The sequence below is a fragment of the Ruditapes philippinarum genome, unplaced genomic scaffold, assembly GCF_026571515.1.
Source record: "Ruditapes philippinarum isolate M1 unplaced genomic scaffold, ASM2657151v2 ctg249_1_1_1_1, whole genome shotgun sequence".
NCBI classification, from domain to species: Eukaryota; Metazoa; Mollusca; class Bivalvia; order Venerida; family Veneridae; genus Ruditapes; species Ruditapes philippinarum.
In genome coordinates this window covers 96483-121551 of record NW_026857229.1, presented here as the reverse complement: position 1 = coordinate 121551, position 25069 = coordinate 96483, and the positions used below count along the sequence as shown (strand labels likewise).

Here is a 25069-nt window from a genome sequence, read left to right as displayed (position 1 = left end):
TATATATTTTAACATACTTCCAGCTAGAAGTTATACAAGGTGTGTTGCCCCCGTAAACACGCAGCTAAGAAGGCCTTTGAATTGGATTGCGTACCAGTTAGAATATTATGCTTCAGCTTTAATATAAATAAAATCAACATAAAAAACTTATTTAATTAGTTTTAACATATATTTTGCTCAGAATATACATGTTCCAATTTACAATACACACAAAGCATTTCAAAGATCTGGAATGGAAGACAAAGTGTCTTATGAAATTCTTCTCCTTATTTAACTCACAACATATTGGAGCAATTAAAGCTTACTACAGGTATAAACAGTTTACTATAACTGGGAGTTATGTCTTCGTACTTATTCACTAAATTCTATCACATAAACAACTGTACACGGAGGGATGTTACCAATTCTTACATCAGTACCTTCAGTTTAAAAGCCTTTAATTAAAACTAGAATTATCATAATTCTAGAATTTTCTTCCCTGAATGGCATTCAATGGAATGTTAGACCTATAATGTGTTTTTATGTCTTCTTTCAATAATTAGAGTTCCATTAATGATTTATTCAAGTATATTCTTTCTCTTTTAAATTGAAAAAAAAAGTTAAATCATGATTTATAGAGAATTCTGCTCATGTTCCAAGTATGTCGATTCTTGTTAAAACCATTGTTTTTTTTTAACAAGTAATGGTAAACTTCATGATCAGAGAAGTAGTGTGTGAATGTGGGCAGATAATTTACTTGTGCAAAGCTAATACAAATGTATAATTAAATGGTCATCTTTGTTAAATGCCAAGTGGACTTATTCAGTTTTCCTGAGTTTGCAGTTAATTTACTGATAAATTGATTTTTTGTAGAAAATTTAAATGTCATAGTTCAGATTCATGAAGTCTGATATTATTTGCCTTTATATGAACATTGCTTTACTTTACACAAATTCTGATATAAACAATGGCAATGAATTGTAATATTCACAATATGAAGTGATGTCTATAAAAGGCCTCGGAATTGAATACATTTTTACTTTTGTATAAAGAGCATATTTAAATGAACCTTATAATAGTGATTTAACAATGGTTTTAGAGCATGTTAGATGCTTGTTACCTCAGAAGTTTAAGTAGCGCTAAATGTGAAATAATTTGTCATAAAAGAAGCAATATGTAAATAACATAAGTATTTTGACATCCATACATAATACTTAATCACTGTAACTGTATTAATTGCCAAAATGCAACAATGAAATTAAGTGTCTTTTCTTTAACTGTCTAATTCCAGTAGAAAGATTTTCTTTGAATTTGGTTCAGATGTCAAGGCATTGTGTACACAGCCCAATTGCTAACTTTGTACACGCTTAATGTTAAAGTCATCCTTAAAGGTCTCAACAAAAGTTATGTGCAGAATCTATACTGATGCTGTGTTGACTTAAGGTCAAGGTCACATATTCTTATGGCTGTATTATTACCTACCTGTAACACAACATTGACTTGCTACATGTAGCAGGTGTAGAAATGAGCCGCGTCACGACAAAACCAACATAATGGGTTTGCAAAGCATGGATCCTGATCAGACTGTGCAGATGCGCAGGCTGGTCAGGATCCATGCTGTTCGCAAACCCATCCGCACAGTCTGATCAGGATCCATGCTGTTCGCTATCAGTTTCTCTATTTGTTATAGGGTTTGTAAGCGAACAGCATGGATCCTGATCAGACTGCGCCGATGCGCAGGCTGGTCTGGATCCATGCTGTTAGCAAACCCATTATGTTGGTTTTGTCGTGACGCGGCTCAAATGATTTCTTACAGAGATCACCAGCTTTATCAAAAATATAAAAAAATAAGATTATTTCATTAGCAAAAATTGATATGATTTTAAGACACAAACAAATATTAAAAATAACTATTGTCCTGTACAGCTTAATACCCTTTGGAGATCAACCATTCAAAGGACTTTGATTATTTGGGAAAATTTCCAATCTATTAGAGAAACATTTTTTGTGGTCCTGTTGGTGTTTGTTCTGTAGAGGTGTTACTGTACTTACTGTCTCACATGTATTGATTGTCTTAGATAATTCTTTCCAGATTAAAGATGATGGAAAACTTTATACAATAATTACAAGATGATTGATGGTCTGTGATGGTTTTACCTATTATTTTCGACAGTTTCATTCTGAAAAGCATAGACAATAACTTCGTAAAATTAATCCTTTGTAAGCAATTAAAATCTTTAAATCATTGCAGCTTCGAGAACCTTTGTATTTAGTTATGTTTTTATTTTTTGATTTCCCCACATATATTTTTTTGTTTTTTGGTATAACATAATTATAGTTGCTGGATTGTCCTTCTTTCCAACCTTAAATGGTATCACTCACACACACTGTTGAAATTTTATTATATCACAGTTATGTGTAGTTTGAATATAGTTCCTTTATTTTGTGGGTGCTCAAATTATTGAAATTACTCATTTTACTACCTTATATGGATTGACCTGATGTTCATTTTTTTGTAGCAAATAGTCCTATTATAATGGTGTTTCATATTACTTGTGTTTTATCAAGTATGATTTAAATGATTTTAAATGGTACATTTATTTAAAATAATAATTATGATGTTCAATATTGTGAAAACATATTTTTACAGGTTGCATCTGGCAAAGTTCTCTACTCTCAAAATCACCCTTAATTCTGGGTTGATTAGAAGATTTTCTGACATGTAATATATCACAATTATTTTCTATTTTCAGATGTGATACAGCATTGACCTTGAAGAGCTACAAGTAAGTAAAGCATGTTTTTTTGTCATTTCATAATACATCCAGTACTAGAATTTATACTGTTACTTGTAAATGAAATTTTCAGGACAAGTTGGAAGACATTTTAAGTGCCATTATGACATGATACAAGTGCAAGAAACTGCTTTCATGTGAGAATGCTAGCAATCCAGCTAACCTTTGTGATATAAAAAAATTCTCTTGGTGCCTATAATAATGCAAGAAGGGGCATCTGAAATATTCCAGGGAAGATATTGCAGGGTAGAGCACTTAAAATATTGCAGGGACGGGCACCTGAAATGTTGTAGGGAAGGGCACCTAAAATTGCAGGAAGGGGCAGCTGAAATATTGCAAGAAGGGCACCTAAAATATTATTGGGAGAGACACCTGAAATATTGTAGGGAAGGGCTTCCAAAATTGCATGAAGGGGCACCTGAAATATTGCAGGGAGGGGCACCTGAAATATTGTAAGGAAGAGTACTGGAAATATTGCAGGGAAGGGCACCAGTAATATTATAGAGAAGGGCACCTGGAAAATTGCAGGAAGGGGCATCTGAAATAGTGCAGGGATGTGCATCTAAAATAATTTAAGAAGAATAAGGCACCTGAATTAAAGCAAGGATAAAGGAGGGAGGGTAATCTGAGGGGGAAAGAGACACCTGAGAATGATACAGGTGGGGCAGCTGAAATGAAGCAGAGAGTGACATCTATATAATAAAGCTGGTATCATCATCCTCAGCAGTTCATCAGGGCATGATTGTTTCATACTCCATTTTATCTATCTAGAAATATAAGATAATCCAAGATTTGTATTGTAGAATAAGTATGTTTTTAAAAAACTAAAACAAAGATTAGAAAAGACAGTGTAATAGATCAGCAATGAATACTAGACAAGACAGCAATGTATAACCATTTCATTTTGTAAAAAACCTAAAAAAAGGTTTCCTTAGGGAAAATATCTCCAGATTTTCAAACAGACCTTTGTTGGTAATAATTGACATATTGATAAAGTAGTCTGCTGTTTTCCTCAAAGAATTTCACAACAAAATATAAAACCTACAACTGCCTACAACTGGCAAGGAATAATTTTGGGATCATGATGATGGCATATAGTATGTGTACAGTTAAAGTTGATCTGTAGACAACTTGTCAGCTTTCTTAACCTGCTCAAAAACCAAGAGTGACTGGTCATCAGTATATAGCCAGGCCAGCTTGTTTCACTGTTTCAGTCATTGTACATGAGTGACCAGTGTATTGATTAAATAACAGAGAGAGAGACTATTATACTACTTTAAAGTCATCAATATTTCTTTTTGCATATATATCAATGTTACTTTGCCTCCACTGTATAATTATAGCTTCTATATAAGATAAGAATCATAGACCTTTAAATCCCTGTCAATATAAAATACCATCTTCTAACATCCTAATCTTTATTAACCTTGATTACAGTAAAATACTCTAATACATTACATTACAGTTCTTTCTACTGAAATAGGATGGTCCCCTATGGTACCACTGTTCTTATTATTTCCAGCAAATTGTACACATAAAAAGAACTTGTATTTACTATTTTAATAAATTGTGTTTAACTGTCGCATCTTGCCTTTAAAATACACCTGTCATTCATAGAATAACTCAATGATTTAAATTAGAAACATCTATGGTCATTCAGCCATGTTTTGAATGGCAGCTTAAACGGAGAGCACTATGGTACCGTGGTATGTAAATTGATGGCCCTTTTTGGCTTCAGTAGAACTTTTTCAATAAGATATGACGTCACTACAGTTTCAGCAGACGACCTTCACTTGTCAGAACATGAAATTATCAGTTTAACTGGTAAATGTGGGGTAAAATTTAAAAATATTTCCAACACACTCGGGTAGTTTTGGATTTTCCTATCAATGACAGAAATTTATTTAAAATGAAAATATTTCTAACAATTTTTATCCAAATTAAAAAAGCAGCACTTCCACTTTCACTTTAATGATGGAATCATTCAATTTGTCCCGTTCAGTGTGTAAAGAAACACATTTTCTGATTGCATCGGAATAGGCAAGGACGCGGTACCCGCGGGGAGTAGTATACATATCAATATTAATATTATCATATTGATACATAATTAAATAATAGTATGTATTTTAGTATATGTATATAAAATTTAATGGTGGCATTTAAACATGTTATTCTGTATAAATTATAATATTAGTTAATTATGAAGAGAAATGGGGAATTATATATAACAAAAATTTTGGATTGTGATATATATGTATATACAGTGTATATTTCAGACTTTAACATTATATACTGTATATTTAGAGATTATATTTTTAAAGTCTGATTTAGTTATATTGTAATAATAGAGCAGCAGATTACAGTAGTATTTATTTTTAATGGTACTGCAATAATAATGTGTGAAAATATTTGTTTAATGGTTTCACCATCTTTCTATCATAACAGATTTTACAGTTAAATATGTCAGCATTGTCACTGTGGTTTTCAAATAACCTCACAAAATTACCTGACTCTCTTCAAAGTTTTAAATTTAGCTTTTGTTAAAAGTGTGGCTGGTAAACAACAAATTTGATAAAGGAAAGCGGCTTTTATCATTGAACAACATATTAACTTATTAAATATTATTTCAACTACCATAGCATACTGAAACATATTTACATTTGGGTTCTTGAGATCCCTGGAAAATTGGATGTTGGGGCCCCATCATTAAAACATAATTATGTATACATAGCATAATACAGAATGTCACATGATAATCATATTTAAAGATGATATCTCAAATGATTTTTTTGTGAAATGGGGTTTAACTGTGAACATTCAGGTTTCATGTAAGATGTGAATTTTTACTGTTAAACTTATTATAATTATGACACCATTATTGAACACCATTAGTTGACACCATTTTTTGATAGTCCATTAGTTACTGGTAATACTCTTATAAATTGCCATTCAATTATCTTACAATTATTTGTAGAAAATTCCTGACAGTTAATTGGCTTTGTCCTTTTTTTCCCTTTGCCTTTAGAAATAACCAGGTTGTTGTCTTTATGTGAGTTAGAAGAAATAGACAGAGCTAAATACAAGCTCACCAGGATTTCATTAAAAAAAAAAAGAAACGCAAAAACAAAATGTTACAAAAAATGTGAAAAATCAGCAGTACTCTAGTTATGAAGGAGTTTATTCAGTGATTATTTAAACAAGATAGCAATTCCTTCTGACTGAATCAGACTCGGGGAAAATTTGCAGCAATTGAAATATTATGAAAAAAAAATGTAGTGAACAATGGTCCTTCTATTTCATATCATGTTTGGATTTCTATTTTAGTAGTATGGCACTTTAAAGATAACGGCGTTTGCGTAGGTTATGCTGAATTACTAACTCAAAATGTATCAGAAATAAAGAATTTTACAACCTGTTTTAAGATTTTAGGTCATTTAGCAAAACTTGCTGTTTATGTTTTGACATTGGATTGTTAAAGGATATTAATTTGCTGGATGATAGTTAATGGAAAATTCAACATTTTTGTGAGTTTTGAGACAGTTTGTGATTTTCTTAAAATATGAATCGTAAGAGTCGAGCTGGAACGTTCACAATCAAGCATTCAGAGGATGGGGAAAAGAAACCCTGGTCACAGAGACGATGTTGGTCATATAGAGGTCTGGGTGGTAGTAGAAAAAAAAGGTCAGATTTGATCATTAAGTTGTTACTTATTAAAACATTAATTGTTACTTGAAATTATTTAGTAAATTTACTATTTTGAAAAGTTAATGATTTCATGCATAATGGGTTAAGAAATAATGTTTTGCTTTGTGCTTCACTTATTTCTATTATTCCAGACACAATGAGGTGTTTTAACTTCTTCATTAATTTTGAAAATAATCGGAAATTAATTCATTTATTTTCCGTCATGCATTAAATAATAGTTTAATGATCCTTCTGTTTGTTTGCACTGAAGATTATATTGTTTTAGAAAGGAAGAGTGTTTTTCAAATAACATTTAATTTATGATAATGTACCCTACATCTGAAATGGTTGTTGACTCAATGTTTCTATGTTAATAAATATTGTCATTTACATCGGCATCTTCAAATACATGTGAATTAAGACAAGAGAAATGTTTCAGGACAATTTTAACAATGGCTTCTTACTTATTGAAAAGATCTGCTAGTATCACTTTAGTTTGTTTCTAGAAATGAGAGTTTTAAAGAGATTGATGACATCATACAGGACGTATTTTCTTCTGTCTGTCTGTCTTGTCACAGTCATCATGGTAACTTATACAACAAAGAAATTAAAATTAACTGGAATTTAAAAAAAAAAAAAAAAAAGGAAAGAAAAAAAAAAAGATAATTGGCAAGAGAAACAGTTTACATTGTTAAAAAAATTCTATTGAGTATATTTTATTTACAGAATGTATAGATAGATAAAATACCAGTAAGTTATGGTTATGAAGATTAAAACTTAAATCTCTGTAACTGATTTTGAATGTTTTAAACTTTCACCAGAATTTTCAGATTCCTTATGAGGATCATTTTGATCTTCAGATTCCTTATGAGGATCATTTTGATCTTCAGATTCCTTATGAGGATCATTTTGATCTTCAGATTCCTTGTGAGGATAATGATCGTGCAAACTAGCTGTTCTTTTCAAGTTCCTTTTTAAGTGTTTATGCATTAATAATTACGCAAACTATCTCTGAAGTCTTCCTCCATTAAAAAAGCCAGAAAAGTAGTCATATTATAAGTGGTTTAGAGTGGACATTATAAGTGGTTTTGAGTGGGCATTATATTTGATTTAGAGTGGACATTATAAGTGATTTAAAGTTGGCATTATAAATGGTTTAGAGTGGCCATTATAAGTGATTTAGAGTGGGCATTAGAAGTGGTTTAGAGTGGGCATAAGAAGTGATTTAGAGTGGGCATTATAAGTGGTTTAGAGCGGGCATTATAACTGATTTAAAGTTGGCATTATAACTGATTTAGAGTGGGCATTATAATTGATTTAGAGTGGCCATTATAAGTGATTTAGAGTTGGCATTATAAATGGTTTAGAGCGGGCATTATAAGTGATTTAGAGTTGGCATTATAAATGGTTTAGAGTTGCCATTATAAGTGGTTTAGTGGTAATACTAATATCACAAGTTTGAATTTACTTACAGGCTTTTCATGAGCTATTAAACTAACACTTTCAGATGCACAAAAATTAAATTATCTGAAATATACTGCACAAATATGTGAACTTACAATATCTTTACACATATTTATTTGTGTTAAACTTACTGAGTAAAAGTGATGAAATTATAGTTTATTAAAGGTTATTTGTTGGCAATTATTACTGAGATAATTAATGTGATAATAAGTGTAGGGTTTAATTTTTTTGTTATAATGGTAGATAACTGTGACTCACAGTGGATTAAAATAAAGATTCAGTCAGATAAAAAAAGATTCTCTCAGAAATTTGAATGCTGCCTTTGATGTAAATTACAAAAATGAATCGAGATACTGCGTTATAAAGAAACATTGTTATTAATTTATAATAGGTGACTGTTGGGCAATTAAATTGAATTCTCCTGCCAGAACTTCTCATTTCTATATATTTTGTATGCATGTCATAAATAATCCTAATATTGCCTTTTCAATTAGATTAGATACATTACTAAAACGCTTAAATTTCCAGATCTGTCCATAACCAGTTTTGGGTATATTAAGTTGAAAAATTTCAAGATTGTCAGGCATCAGTTTATTCATGCTTGCTCTATACTGGTGGACCGCCTCCGTGGTCGAGGGGTTAGAGTCGATGACTTCTAATCCAGTTACCTCTCTGGCGTGGGTTCGATCCCTGGGAGATGCTTTGGTAGTTTAGCGCGGAGGAAGGTAGTCTAGTACTGGTGTAACTCTCCAGGAACGATGGTTAGGAAACTACCCGCCTATATGACTGAAATACTGTTGAAAAGGGCGTAAAATGAAACAAACAAACAAACAAACTATACTGGTGGCATTTTAGGCTAATCACTGCTGGTTCCTGTAGGGTTAAAGATTAAGTGACCTAACATACCCAAAAGTGTAAGCTCAGACAGCTATATTTTGTCATAAACCTTTTTTAAAAAAAAAAAAACAACCTTTATTTATCCATTGTTTTCTCATAGTATTACATAATATAACTTTATTTAAACCAGTATCCATTATGTCTGGTTAGAATGAGAATCTAGCAGTTATTACAAGTAATAAGTCTCCTTACAGCACAATATTTGAGCTACGTCACGACAAAACCAACATAATGGGTTTGCGACCAGCATGGATCCAGACCAGCCTGCGCATTCCCTTACCAACCCTATTACAAGTAAAGAAACTGATAGCGAACAGCATGGATTCTGATCAGACTGCGCGGATGCTCAGGCTTGTCGGGATTCATGCTGGTCACAAATGCACTATGATGGTTTTGTTGTGACGTGGCTCATTTATTCTTACCTTGATGACAGTAAAACATATAACTATACTGTTATATATATAAAAATATAAACTTTAATGATTGCAAAATGAATACTGGAAACAATTGTAGGTATAATAAGTTATTGAATACCAATATATAGTAATAAAGGAGGTATATATAACAAAGATGTTGGTTTGTGTTACACTAAGATATACTTGTTTGTGTCTATTCTGAGAAATTTTATTGCTACATTTGTAAGGATATTAAGAGGATATATGAAAAATTTATGATTGATTTAGGTTTAATTGTAATATTTCTTACTCTTAGTCAAAACAGTAAAACTTCGGCTAGTGGAAGTTAAAAGGACTTGTGTAAAAACATTGACTGTTACCATGTAGGTAAATAACTTGATACACAGACAAATGTATATATGTGAATGATATCATGTTGGTAAATAGCTTGATACACAGACAAATGCGTATCTGTGCATGTTACCATGTCGGTAATTAGCTTGAAACAAATGTGTATCTGTAAATGTTATCATGTTGGTAAAAAGCTTGATACACAGACAAATGTGTATCTGTGAATGTTATCATGTTGGTAAATAGTTTGATACACAGACAAATGTGTATCTGTAAATGTTATCATGTTGGTAAATAGCTTGAAACAAATGCGTATCTGTAAATGTTATCATGTTGGTAAAAAGCTTGATACACAGACAAATGTGTATCTGTGCATGTTACCATGTTGGTAAATAGCTTGATACACAGACAAATGTGTATCTGTGAATGTTATCATGTTGGTAAATAGTTTGATACACAGACAAATGTGTATCTGTGCATGTTACCATGTTGGTAAATAGTTTGATACACAGACAAATATGTATCTGTGCATGTTACCATGTTGGTAAATAGCTTGATACACAGACAAATGTGTATCTGTGCATGTTACCATGTTGGTAAATAGCTTGATACACAGACAAATGTGTATCTGTGAATGTTATCATGTTGGTAAATAGCTTGATACACAGACAAATGTGTATCTGTGCATGTTACCATGTTGGTGAATAGCTTGATACACAGACAAATATGTATCTGTAAATGTAACCATGTTGGTAAATAGTTTGATACACAGACAAATGTGTATCTGTGAATGTTATCATAGTGGTAAATAGCTTGATACACAGACAAATGTGTATCTGTGAATGTTATCATGTTGGTGAATAGCTTGATACACAGACAAATGTGTATCTGTAAATGTTATCATGTTGGTGAATAGCTTGATACACAGACAAATGTGTATCTGTGAATGTTATCATGTTGGTAAATAGCTTGATACACAGACAAATGTGTATCTGTGAATGTTATCATGTTGGTAAATAGCTTGATACACAAGACAAATGTGTATCTGTAAATGTTATCATGTTGGTGAATAGCTTGATGCACAGACAAATGTGTATCTGTAAATGTTACCATGTTGGTAAATAGCTTGATACACAGACAAATGTGTATCTGTGAATGTTATCATGTTGGTAAATAGCTTGATACACAGACAAATGTGTATCTGTAAATGTTATCATGTTGGTGAATAGCTTGATACACAGACAAATGTGTATCTGTGAATGTTATCATGTTGGTGAATAGCTTGATGCACAGACAAATGTGTATCTGTGAATGTTATCATGTTGGTAAATAGCTTGATACACAGACAAATGTGTATCTGTAAATGTTATCATGTTGGTGAATAGCTTGATGCACAGACAAATGTGTATCTGTGAATGTTATCATGTTGGTAAATAGCTTGATACACAGACAAATATGTATCTGTAAATGTTACCATGTTGGTAAATAGCTTGATACACAGACAAATGTGTATCTGTAAATGTTATCATGTTGGTGAATAGCTTGATGCACAGACAAATGTGTATCTGTGAATGTTATCATGTTGGTAAATAGCTTGATACACAGACAAATATGTATCTGTAAATGTTACCATGTTGGTAAATAGCTTGATACACAGACAAATATGTATCTGTAAATGTTATCATGTTGGTGAATAGCTTGATACACAGACAAATGTGTATCTGTAAATGTTATCATGTTGGTGAATAGCTTGATACACAGACAAATGTGTATATCTGTAAATGTTACCATGTTGGTAAATAGCTTGATTCCCAGACAAATGTGTATATCTGTGCATGTTACCATGTTGGTAAATAGCTTGATACACAGACAAATGTGTATCTGTAAATGTTATCATGTTGGTGAATAGCTTGATACACAGACAAATGTGTATATCTGTAAATGTTACCATGTTGGTAAATAGCTTGATTCCCAAACAAATGTGTATATCTGTAAATGTTACCGACTTACCATTGTTGATAGAAGCTTGATTCCCAAACAAATGTGTATATCTGTAAATGTTACCGACTTACCAATTTGTAGATAGAAGCTAGATTCCCAAACAAAGGTGTATATCTTTAAAATTTACGATGTCACGTGCTTTGATATTTTGATAAGTTGGTACATGCTGCAAAATTTTATGATTTTTTTTTCTACAGCTTCTGCTTGATATTATTTACCACAGACTGTCATTTTTAATTTATTCCTTCGGAAGATTCCTTTTATTGATGTACATATTTGAAAAGTTTTATGACAGTATTCTGTCATTATCAACAAGTCATATGACTTGTAATGTATTAAGGTTTAACAAAGAATTGATGTATTGATGCTCCATGTATTGTAAAATAATTTAGAAAGGTATAGTACTCATTCTTGTTTCTAATGAAAAGTGTATATTTAATTTTGTTTCATGTAGATAGCAGTGTCTTTGATATAATTATATATATATTAGAACTTTTAATCTTAACTGGTTGGAACTAATTAAACAGAATTTCCTTGGAGAGTGTTGCTAAAAAATTTCTAGAATTATTACGTCATCTAAAGACAATTATACGAGGGTTGTCCAAAAAATTCGTGCACTGCAGTAATTGTCGTAAGAGTTATTAATAAAAACAAATGAATTATATATCACTTGAAGGGGAAATCTGTCTCAAATAAGAAAACAAAAGAAAAAGCCGGGTAACTGGCGTGTCGTGTAAAAGAATGGTCATTAAGTTACCTTAGTAACGTAATACCGGCGCACGGCAAAAAAATGGGTTTGTTCATTACTGTAATTGTATTAATTGTTTGTTGCTTGTAAAGTGGCATTTGCTTTTTATGTTATAATTTGTTTTACTGTCAAAAGAGGAAAGATTGATGCATAGTATGTTGTAGTTTTTATTGTTCTTATGCAACAGACATGTAACATATCCCACCAGTGAACAAATATATTGGACAACCCTCGTCACATAGTCCGGCATTATGGATGGATGTCTGCCTGACCGGTTGTCATCGTCTACCGACTCTCGCCCTTCTACAGAGCGTTTGTGCCATTTAAAAACCAGCCTTGGTGACACTGAACTTGTCCCCGCTTGCCATTATAAGTTCTTTGTATGTATTTGTTTGTGTTTTACCAATATTTGCACAAAATGTAATGATAGTCCGTATTTCCAGACGTTTAGCAACTGACATTTTTACGTAATTACAATATTGACGACCTCACACAAATGTTTGTTTACGACATTACAATAGGGCAAATGACGTAATATTTTATAGTGACGTTTGGAATACGTACACATACTTTTCCCTGAATTTTAACGCTTATATGTTGTGTTTTAAGAATACCGTGATGCATCAAAGTAATGAACTAACCCACTTTTTTGTCGTGCGCCAGTATTACGTTACCAAGGTAACTGTATGACGGTTCGTTTTCACGACATGCCGGTTACACGTTTTTTTCTTTTGTTTTCTCATTCGAGACAGATCTCCCCTTCAAGTGATGTATAATTAATGTTTTTATATCAAGAACTCTCACGACAATAACTGCAGTGCATGAATTTTTTGGACAGCCCTCGTATATACAAATATCCTCAGGTAAAGAACAATTTTAGATCAAGTATTGGTTTTAACTCATATTTTGTTAATTAGTATTTCTTAAAGACCTTTATTTATATAATGTATATCTCATTAAATAGTAGCAGAAGAGAAAGTCAATATTAAGATTTTTTTTTCTGATAAACTTCTGACATTTAATATATCGGTTTTTTTATGAGCAACAAAAAATAAAGACTTACATTTATCTAAGAGACTAAGATTTCTCATAAAAAAAAAGGTTAGTGCAAAGAAGGAGTACTTCATTTATGAAGAAGTTTTTCACAATGATTATAATGAATTTTTAAGGTAGCTATTCTTTCCCATTGAATCAAATGTCAATGAAAATTTGCAGGGATTGAAATATTGTTCTTAAAATTGAATGATGAAGAATCATCCTTTTGTGGTGAAATTTCTGTTTTGGAATTAATTGGCATTTTAAAGATATACGTCTGTGTGGGTTTTGTTAGTTTTACAGAAGGAAGTGATGAAGGAATGATAGTCTAGAATTTCTGGATGATATTAAGATGACTAAATATGTCTGTAGTGAATACGTGTGGAATAATAAAATGATCAACATTTAATAAAAATAGTTTAATATTAAACTTTCTTAAAATATGAATCGTAAGTGTCGAGCTGGAACATTGACTATCAAGCATATAGAAGATGGGGAAAAGAAACCATGGAGAAGATGTTGGTCATATAGAGGTCTTGGTGGTAGTAAAATAAGGTCAGATATATTTGACAGTGCTGTCAGTTTTGTTTATAAAAATAAAATGCAGTAAGTAAAGATATGTGTATCTGTTGATGAGGTGCAGATAATCTCTGATTTTTGTATGATAAATTATAAATTATAATAAATGTAGAAGCACATTAAGGGGAGCTTTTGATAGAGTTGTAGAAGCACATTTAGAGGGGGGGGGGCTTAATGATAGCACATTGACATAGGGTTGTAGAAGCACATTTGGGGGGGGGGGCTTAATGATAGCACATTGACATAGAGTTGTAGAAGCATATTTAGGGGGGGGGCTTAATGATAGCACATTGACATAGAGTTGTAGAAGCACATTTAGGGGGGGGGGGCTAATGATAGCACATTGACATAGAGTTGTAGAAGCACATTTAGGGGGGGGGGGCTTAATGATAGCACATTGACATAGAGTTGTAGAAGCACATTTAGGGGGGGGGGCTTAATGATAGCACATTGACATAGAGTTGTAGAAGCACATTTAGGGGGGGGGGCTTAATGATAGCACATTGACATAGGGTTGTAGAAGCACATTTGGGGGGGGGGGCTTAATGATAGCACATTGACATAGAGTTGTAGAAGCACATTTAGGGGGGGGGGCTTAATGATAGCACATTGACATAGAGTTGTAGAAGCACATTTAGGGGGGGGGGGCTTAATGATAGCACATTGACATAGGGTTGTAGAAGCACATTTGGGGGGGGGGGCTTAATGATAGCACATTGACATAGAGTTGTAGAAGCACATTTGGGGGGGGGGGGGGGGGGCTTAATGATAGCACATTGACATAGAGTTGTAGAAGCACATTTAGGGGGGGGGCTTAATGATAGCACATTGACATAGAGTTGTAGAAGCACATTTAGGGGGGGGGCTTAATGATAGCACATTGACATAGAGTTGTAGAAGCACATTTAGGGGGGGGGGGGGCTTAATGATAGCACATTGACATAGAGTTGTAGAAGCACATTTAGGGGGGGGGGGGCTTAATGATAGCACATTACATTGACATAGAGTTGTAGAAGCACATTTAGAGGGGGGGGCTTAATGATAGCACATTGAGATCGAGTTGTAGAAGGGACTCATTAAGTCACCAGGTTCCACTAGGACAAGGGTTACTGAATATAGTTTTGATATTAGATCATACAATATAAATAAATATAAGATCATACAATATAAATGAATATTGGATCATACAATATAAATGAATATTGGATCATACAATATAAATGAATATTGGATCATACAATATAAATGAATATTGGATCATACAATATAAATGAATATTAGATCATACAATATAAATAAATATATGATCATATAATTTAAATGAATATTAGATCATACAGAATAATTTGTTAGATTCAAAAAGATAGGCTTTGTAGGTATTTTTTCAGTTGTATGCAAATATTCAAATTTCTATAGAAGAATAATTGTGAAATGATTTCTGTAAGGATTGTTTAGTGTTTAACTTAACTGTGTTTGTCTTCAAAAATTGATAAGAGACATTTTCAGGAAGGTTTTAACAATGGCTTCTTAATTATTGGAAAATGATTGCTGGTGTCACTCTAGAATTAAGTCTGTTTCAAGAAGTATTTAGAGATTCCCTGCTTTGCTGTTGAGAGATGTCATGTCCAACTGTTCTTATTTTCTTCTATTCTTTCTTCTATTTTCTTGTCATTCAAAAATATTTTTAAAATATCAGAAATTGTATAGTATCAATGTAATATTTATATAGTGTTTACAGTAGGTAAGTTTGATATTGTTTGATACTGTCTATAAGCTATAGAAATAAGTTGAATCATCTTGTATTATCAGCAAAATAGATATTAACTACTTTATGAGGCTTAAATTAAACCATTAGGACATGATTTTGTTTATTATTAAAGAATTTAAGTCCTGATTGTTTTAAATTCTTATATTCATTGAGTTTTTGTGATAGAAAATAGTTGTTTGAGAAATCAACGAAATGTTTCTTTAAGTCTTGATGTCATGTATGAGATCATAAAGCCAGAGATACCATGTCCTATCAAATGTGTTCTGCAGCTTGTATTGTTTACTGTGTTTAAAAAAAAAGAAGTATAGACAATGTCTTAAATAGAAAATATATCAAACATTTCTAGAGCATCACTGGTTCTAAACACAATGGAAATGAAAATATTTTGATCAATGGAAAATAATTAAAAAATAAAAGCATAATATTTATTATCCAAAAATATATGGTTTTACTACAGTGTCATGCTTATAGTAAATTTCATTGCCAAAAGAGAAAAACTCTGCAATCCGGAATCCTCTGGAAATTTATGATGGTCCAGAGCATTTCCTGTTAAGGGAGTTTTTATTGTATTTGGCCTAATGATTTTGCCATTTTCTATTGACCTAGTTTGAAAATTAAAGGCACCTACTAAAATTTCTTTAAAAAACAATTCTACATGGGGGGGGGGGGGATTTTGGTGAATCACGTGACTTAACCTTTTCCCTTATATAAGCGTGTTTTCGGCGGCTTTTTTTGCCCCCCCCCCCCCTTTTGAGGCCTCAAACAATGAAAAAATGTCCTATATAGACCCCAACACTGTTTTTCGTTTGAGAAATGTTGTTAAAAAAAGTGACCATTTTTTGGGCGCCGTCCCCCATCCAAATAATACATCAGGGGGTTGCCAGAAGGGGGATGTGCCCCCTTCTGTTTGGGGGGTTTGAAGGGGGGGCGGAGTCCCCCTCATCGCCAAGAAAATTTTGGACTTGTGAGAGGCTTAAAATGTCCCCAGGTTGATCATAAGGTAACGTGTAACCAACGCTGAAAAGCCTTTGACTCTATCTCAATCCCTTGAGAAGTTGCAGCACTTTGAAATAAAATTTGATGGAAAAAATCGAGGCAAAAAAGTGATTTTTGGCAATTTTGAGATGTCCCCTCGTTGCCATGGTAACAGGAAATTTAAGACTGAGCATATCGTTACAAAGGCAATGGTCCAGTCAACATTTGTGCCAAGTTTGATTAGTATTGAAGCATTTGTTATAGTTTCATAGCAGTTTGAACTTGTAAGAGGAGGCTTTTCAGTGAAAATGGCCATTTTTCACAATATGCTCATGGGGGAAAGGGTTAAGTGCAGAAAGAAAGATTTATTTTGGTACCAAATTATATCGCTTCGTGCGAATGTGCAATTTTCACAACCACAAACCACAAAACGTAGGATAATGCACTTTGTATTGTCATTTGAAAAAACTTAATGCGCATATGATACGCTAGGTTTTGTTTTGATTTAAAAAACGTTTGTCACCTTAATTTAATATAATAAGGTATTACCGGGGCTCAGCAGTCGCCATTTTCTCGTGGGTATTACTATACAAAGTCACGTGATTCCCCCCCTGTCACTTAAAACTCAATTTGAAATCAATTTCATAGCAGCTATCTTCTCTATGCATTATGCTATACATCACTGATTTTGTTAAATGGTCTTGTCTTTAGAATTGTTCAGTTAATTGTAAGGCATTTCAAGATAAATATTCTAATCTTGAGCAGTGAACTGAATAATGTTTAGTTATAGACTTAGAACATTCTGTTACTGTTCGCACATTTGTCTAGCATTAGAGCAATGTATGATTATACTGCTCTTTGTTAATATGAACTTATTTTCATATTTGAGTTACTTCCCTTGTACCAAATATGTTATTTTAATGCTTGCTCTATGTCATTACTTTTGTTACCCAGTGCAAGGATAGGTAATTAGCAGGAGAAAAAAGCCAAGTTTCTGCCCTCTGTCTGTCTGTCTGTTTGTCTGAGATATTTTTGTTTAGTACCAATAGAGAGGTTTTGCTAATACAAAAGTCCCTGCTGGAATTGAGAGGTAAGAATTTTATTGTGTGGCAATTATTTGTCAGGAAAGGTTATTTGTAGCAATTCATGATGTTAATAATGCAGTTGTTACCACGACAGAAATAAATGTGAACAATTATGTAGAATTATTATAGAAACACTTGATAACTCAGTTTGTTACCACTTAAACAGTTATCAAAGAATGTATCAATACTGACTTCATAGTGGAGGAATTATAACAAGTTTCATGAGAAAATTAAACAGGCGTTTCGAGCTGGGAAACTTTGTTGTAGGCAGGTTGTGATATATTTATTTTTAATACCTTGAATTATGCAGTAATTTTAATTTTGATTATTTTACTTTTAATCAGTCAGATGATCTCAGGATAAAATTAACAGTGTTAAAATTTACTTAATAGGCTAAAAGGCAATTTTATTCAAATTCATAATGTTAAGTATTTGTAAAGCTTTACAGTTTTATGTTTTGTTTGAAATGGGTGGTGAGCATTTAACATTATGAACTATACAGTTAATACAATTTTCTGTTTTCTATTAAGTGGGGGGGAAATTCATTATTTGATAAAGAAACAGCCCAAAACAATTGTAAAATTTTTTAATATGAACATGATTTTTTCCCTTTTTGCGGGAATTTTTTCTTGCTGATGATATCACTGCCCGGGGTTTAATAATTCCCGGGCACTGGAAATGGGCAGGAAACTTTTTTTTCAGACGGTTTTTAAAAAATGGAAATTTTAAAATCTTTGGGGGAAATCTGCTGGTGCCCATTTAAGTTTAGAATGCCCTAGGAAATATAAAAGACCCTTAAAAATTTAACTTTTTCCCAACCTTTAAATTGTTAAATTTTCCCTCTCCTAAATAAAAATTTTCGAAAATTTGGGTAACACTGGCTTGATGTCCCCAAAGAATAAAAATTTTAAAACGGCCCACTTTTTGTATTTTTATTTTTTTTAAAAACTAACTGAGTAAACTGTGTCCCAGTGAAAGTCAAACTTTTATAAATTTTTTCCATTTTAAAAACCCCAATGCCCGGGTCACTCCACTTTTTAAAATTTATTTTTAAAATCCCCTATCTATATATCCCTTTTTTAATTTTACTGTGACCTTTTTGTTTCTTTTGTCCCCAAGATTTGGAAATATAGAAAAAAAGAATTTAAAGTAAGTGCTAGGGGTTTGGATTTGATCAAAACCTTAAATTCGGGGCTTGTTTTTTCCCTTTGAATTTTCCCAGTACAATAAAAATAGTATCATGTTTGTGGTGCTTAAACTGTCATCATAAGGGGCAAAAAATTTAATTTAAAACCCCAAACAGAAAGTTTTTTCAAACATAAAAAAAAATAAACTTTTAAGAAAAAGCATTTTTTTAAAAAGTGACAAGCTTGTGGAAAAGTCTTATTTTTATAGATAAATTCATCCCGAATCCCCAGAGTTTTTTTTTTGTAGATGTAACATTTTTGGATTTTTTTTTAAAAAGTTTTTGGCAAATACCAAGTATACTATAACACTTGTTCTGATTGGTTAAGAAATGACATGTGTTATGTTAACATTGACATTTTGATATTACCCATACACCAGGGGTATATTACAATTTATCAGAACACAATACAAGCAATTGTTGTTGGCATAATTATTATACATGTAAATTTACTCTAACTGTATATATAATCCAGATCTGATGTTTCTTTTTTCTGTGGTTGAAAGAAAAAAATGTTGCTGCTTATTTATATGATTTTTAGCTCGACTATTCGCTAAGAATAAGTAGAGCTATTGCAGTCACCCGAGCGTCGGCGTCGGCGTCGGCGTAACCACTTATGTTAAAGTTTTTGTAATAGTTCAAATATTTTCAAAGTCTATTGACATATGGCTTTGAAACTTTGCACACTTGTTCACCATCATGACCCCAACCTGTAGACAGGAGGAGGTAACTCTATCAAGCATTTTGACAGAATTATGCCCCTTTTTCGACTTAGAATTTACGTTAAAGTTTTTGTAATAGTTCAAATATTTTCTAAGTCCATAGACATATGGCTTTGAAACTTTGCACACTTGTTCACCATCATGACCCCAACCTGTAGACAGGAGGAGGTAACTCTATCAAGCATTTTGACAGAATTATGCCCCTTTTTCGACTTAGAATTTACGTTAAAGTTTTTGTAATAGTTCAAATATTTTCAAAGTCTATTGACATATGGCTTTGAAACTTTGCACACTTGTTCACCATCATGACCCCAACCTGTAGACAGGAGGAGGTAACTCTATCAAGCATTTTGACAGAATTATGCCCCTTTTTCGACTTAGAATTTACGTTAAAGTTTTTGTAATAGTTCAAATATTTTCAAAGTCCATAGACATATGGCTTTGAAACTTTGCACACTTGTTCACCATCATGAACCCAACCTGTAGACAGGAGGAGGTAACTCTATCAAGCATTTTGACAGAATTATGCCCCTTTTTACGACTTAGAATTTACGTTAAAGTTTTTGTAATAGTTTCAAATATTTTCAAAGTCCATTGACATATGGCTTTGAAACTTTTTGCACACTTGTTCACCATCATGACCCCAACCTGTAAACAGGAGGAGGTAACTCTATCAAGCATTTTGACAGAATTATGCCCTTTTTCGACTTAGAATTTACGTTAAAGTTTTTGTAATAGTTCAAATATTTTCAAAGTCCATTGACATATGGCTTTGAAACTTTGCACACTTGTTCACCATCATAACCCCAACCTGTAGACAGGAGGAGGTAACTCTATCAAGCATTTTGACAGAATTATGCCCCTTTTTCGACTTAGAATTTACGTTAAAGTTTTTGTAATAGTTCAAATATTTTCAAAGTCCATTGACATATGGCTTTGAAACTTTGCACACTTGTTCACCATCATGACCCCAACCTGTAAACAGGAGGAGGTAACTGTATCAAGCATTTTTTTACTATCAAGCACTAAGAATAGTCGAGCGTTGCTGTCCTACTGACAGCTCTTGTTTTATGATATAAAAATAACAATTTTTTATTTCAAATTAAAGTTATTAAGATTTGATTCATTTAATGTTTAAGTATGTTTTGGAAAATTAGATTTAGATTAAGATTAGATTATTAGATTGTTGAATAGCAGTCCTATTTGACTAAAACACTTTCTTCAAATAATATTTATATAAAGTTTGATAATAATTTTCAATAAATGTTGGAAGTTTTGTAATAAATTAGGATATTAAGTGAGCTGTATTGCATAAGGACAGACAACAGAGAACTGGTAAACAAGATTCAGCAGATTGAGTTGTGAATGACAGGTCATTACTTCTGCTTTTCAGGTTCTTCATTGAAGCCTATAAGGGGATTTTTAGGACACAAATTATCAGCAAACAAAGCTTTCTTTGATGCTATTGCTCCATGATGTGACAACCTTTTTGCTGAAGAAATTAAATTGCTTAGTGAACTTTATACACATTATTGCGGAAAAGGAAAATCTTTTATGAAGTTGCTTTGTTTTCATTGCATGTTACATACACAAATTATTTCATTGTTCAAACAAGACTAACATTGACATCTTATTTGAATGTCGTTTCTTTCTAGCGTTTTTATATGCCCGAAAGAATTTCGGACATATTATGTTATACCCCCTGGCGTCCGTCTGTCCGTCCGTCCGTTAGCAATTTGATTTCCGGAGCATAACTTAAGTTCCATTTGGCCCACCATTTTCAAACTTCATAGGATGAATGTCCTTATTGGGTAGAAGACCCCTATTGATTTTGGGGTCACAAGGTCAAAGGTCAAGGTCACTATGACCTTAAAACTGAAAACAGTTTCCGGAGCATAACTTAAGTTCCATTTGGCCCACTGTGTTCAAACTTCATAGGATGATTGTCCATATTGGGTAGAAGACCCCTATTGATTTTGGGGTCACAAGGTCAAAGGTCAAGGTCACTATGACCTTAAAAATGAAAACAGTTTCCGGAGCATAACTTAAGTTCCATTTGGCCCACAGTGTTCAAACTTCATAGGATGATTGTCCGTATTGGGTAGAAGACCCCTATTGATTTTGGGGTCACAAGGTCAAAGGTCAAGGTCACTATGACCTTAAAACTGAAAACAGTTTCCGGAGCATAACTTAAGTTCCATTTGGCCCACTGTGTTCAAACTGCATAGGATGATTGTCCATATTGGGTAGAAGACCCCTATTGATTTTGGGGGGACAAGGTCACTATGACCTTAAAAATGAAAACAGTTTCCTGAGCATAACTTTCCATTTGGCCCACTGTGTTCAAACTTCATAGGATGATTGTCCATATTGGGTAGAAGACCCCTATTGATTTTGGGGTCACAAGGTAAAAGGTCAAGGTCACTATTACCTTAAAACTGAAAACAGTTTTCGGAACATAACTTAAGTTTCATTTGGCCCACTGTGTTTAAACTTCATAGTATGATTGTCCATATTGGGTAGAAGACCCCTATTGATTTTGGGGTCACAAGGTCAAAGGTCAAGGTCACTATTACCTTAGAACTGAAAATAGTTTCCGGGGCATAACTTAAGTTCCATTTGGACCACAATATTGAAACTTCAAAGGAGTATTGTTATTTGAAGGAGGTAATACTTTATTTAATTCCCATGTCTAACAAATGCTTCATTTTTACTAAAAAAAAAAAAAATCACTAGCGGTGCTCTTGTTGAATATTTCCAAACATTTAATGTATACTTTGGTATGCTTACAGAACGATCTAACACAGACTGACAAAACTTCGTTCATGCATTGGTCTGTTATCCACTAGCATTTATTTACTGGCAATTTATACAAATATAGCTATCATTCCTTCCATTCAGATCAAATAACTGGTTGGTGAGATTGTGTTGAAACTTGGTAAAATTGTAAATTCAGTTAATTACCATCAAAATGTGTATGTGAAGTTTTGAGTTATGGTCAAATTCAGTTAATTACCATCAAAATTTGTAATGTGAAGTTTTGAGTTATGGTCCTTTAAGTTACTTAAAATACAAGATGAGAAAAATCTTTCCAGACAATTGGTGGTCAAATTGTCCTGAATCACAGCCAATATAATATATTCCATAATATTCAAGTAAGTCTAGTGCATTATACAGTTATGACCCAATATTATCAATTATATATTGATCGAAACTTAATATGTGGATGCAACTTGATCAGTTCTAACTGCCAGTCATCCATTTTCAGGTAAAAAAAATCAAAGGTGAAATCATAGGCACCTGTAATAACAAAACATAAAACTGGCCATTTAATCGAAGTGCATTAATGTAAGTACTTCTATATTTGTATGTAGATGCACCTTGATAACATTGAAACTTGATTATGTTGATTCATCTTGAGTTCTGCCTGCAATGGGTGTAACCTCATTGCAAATTATCTCTTTTAGAAAATGTGCAATTCTTTGATTGCAGTTTGATGGGGTTCATCAGTAGTGTATATTAAAACCTTGTCATGTGTTTACAATGAAATCTGACACTTGTTTTCTCTAGCAAAATTTCTCATATTGGATTGTACATGTATATACTATTGTTGCTGAGAAAACTGATTCTCTATAATGTATTAGTTAGGGAAAATGTTTAATCCTAGATTACTTTGCTACTGGACAGTTTTAACCTTTAAGACAAACAATCTGTTTCTCTCAGAAATTGATGGAGACATGCAACAATACACAGACCTAGTCATTCTAAAAGCAACATTATTCTATGGTAAATGATTTCAAACTCTGGTTTTAGCTATTTGTTAAAGATACCAGGTTTTTTTTTGTTTTAAGTATTTTATACTTCTACCATTATTGGTGTTTAAGTTATTATGCTGGAACATATTGTGATGTGGTGGTTCATGAGTGTGTATTTCCACATGTCTGTATGTATGTTCAGTTATCCTAATTAATTTCTTGAGAGAGTATAAACCATGGTTAATGTCACTTTGTTAGGACATTGCCCCTATTAACTTTGAGGTCAAAGGTCAAGGTTGCAGTGACATTGTGTGTAAAATCAATTTCTGAGAAGCAATTAGCTGAATTGAAACTTAATAGAGGAGCCAGTAGATAACCTCTATTGAGGTCATTAGGTCACAGGGTAAGGTCACTGCATGACACCTTGTGTAAAATCCTTTGACCAATCAAATTAGCATAGGAAGGAATAAGCCTCAATTTGTTAAAATTGGTAGTGATCCTTATTGATTTTTAGGTCAAAGATCAAGGTCACAGTGACACTTTATTTAAAATCCTTGACTGATGAAAAAGTTATTAAAAGAAAAAGCTAAGTTTAATAAATTTAGTAGGTACATATTGGTCAATCAATGATCCTTATTATTTTTTAGGTCATTAGGTCAAAGTTAAAGTAACAGTTGATGTGAAGTCCAAATGTCTAATACATAACTAGACTTTCCTTAGTCACAGGATAGTGAAACATACAAGTTTTAATACCATTAATGTATAATATTACTTATTAACCCATTAATGTATAATATTACTTATTAATAGCACTTAGCCATATAAAATGCACAAGTATGGGGCACTGTTAGTTACAAACATATGAAGTGACCTATGGACACATTTCTATTTAAATTTGAAATATTATGATGTCAGTAATGAAATTCTTTTTATGTTAAAAAATTATTTGAATAATTTGTATAAAAAATCTTACAACAAGGCCCCACTTCTGACCGTGTCAATATTCCAGAAAGGTTAGTTTAGTAAACCAATTACAGACTGTCTATAAATGTTGATAAAGCCATGTATCCAATGATTCAAAACCTTATTAAGATAGGACTGTACAAGAACAAAATTGGATTATCTTGGTTAGGATTATATATGTAGTTACCATAGAAACTGAATCTTGTCATAATTTCAAACGCGTCTTTTCAAACTAGTGTTTGGTTGTTATTCTCAGGAACTAAATCTTCCATTAATGGCATTTTAAGGGAAATAGAAAGCTTTTATTTCTGTGTTGAAGTAATTCTGTCGGAACTTTCCTGGTGTTGTCGTAGTGTTTTGACCATTACTAGTGTAATATTGTCATAGTAAAAACCTGTTTTCTTGATATATTTAATTGACATTCTAAAACGTTATTCTGTAACCATTAGAAGCTTATGACTGAAGGATTATTAACTTGCATGAGTTACATTGTAAGTAATTTTTATTCAAAACAATTTTGTTTCCAGAAAATTCTCAGTTCAAATTCTCAATTTATCATCATTTCACAATCTTCAGATGCTTTTATTGGCCGGGTTGCACATTTGCCAATCCAGGTTATAGGTGAATGTCGGGTAGACGGGCAGGCGGGTGGGGACAACTTATCACAGCCTCTTGATATTTCTGTCC

The 25069-nt window shown here is 32.6% G+C and overlaps 1 protein-coding gene across 9 annotated transcripts in view; it reads left to right on the top strand.

Moving 5' to 3' along the window:
- LOC132749123 (rap1 GTPase-activating protein 1-like) overlaps positions 1-25069 on the top strand; it is a 230017-nt gene that overhangs the window by 121529 nt on the left and 83419 nt on the right. For all 9 annotated transcript variants that reach the window (XM_060738809.1, XM_060738813.1, XM_060738811.1 and 6 more), the window contains one exon: positions 2733-2765. In XM_060738809.1, the coding sequence (XP_060594792.1) occupies positions 2733-2765 (33 nt within the window). The remainder of the gene's footprint in view (positions 1-2732; positions 2766-25069) is intronic.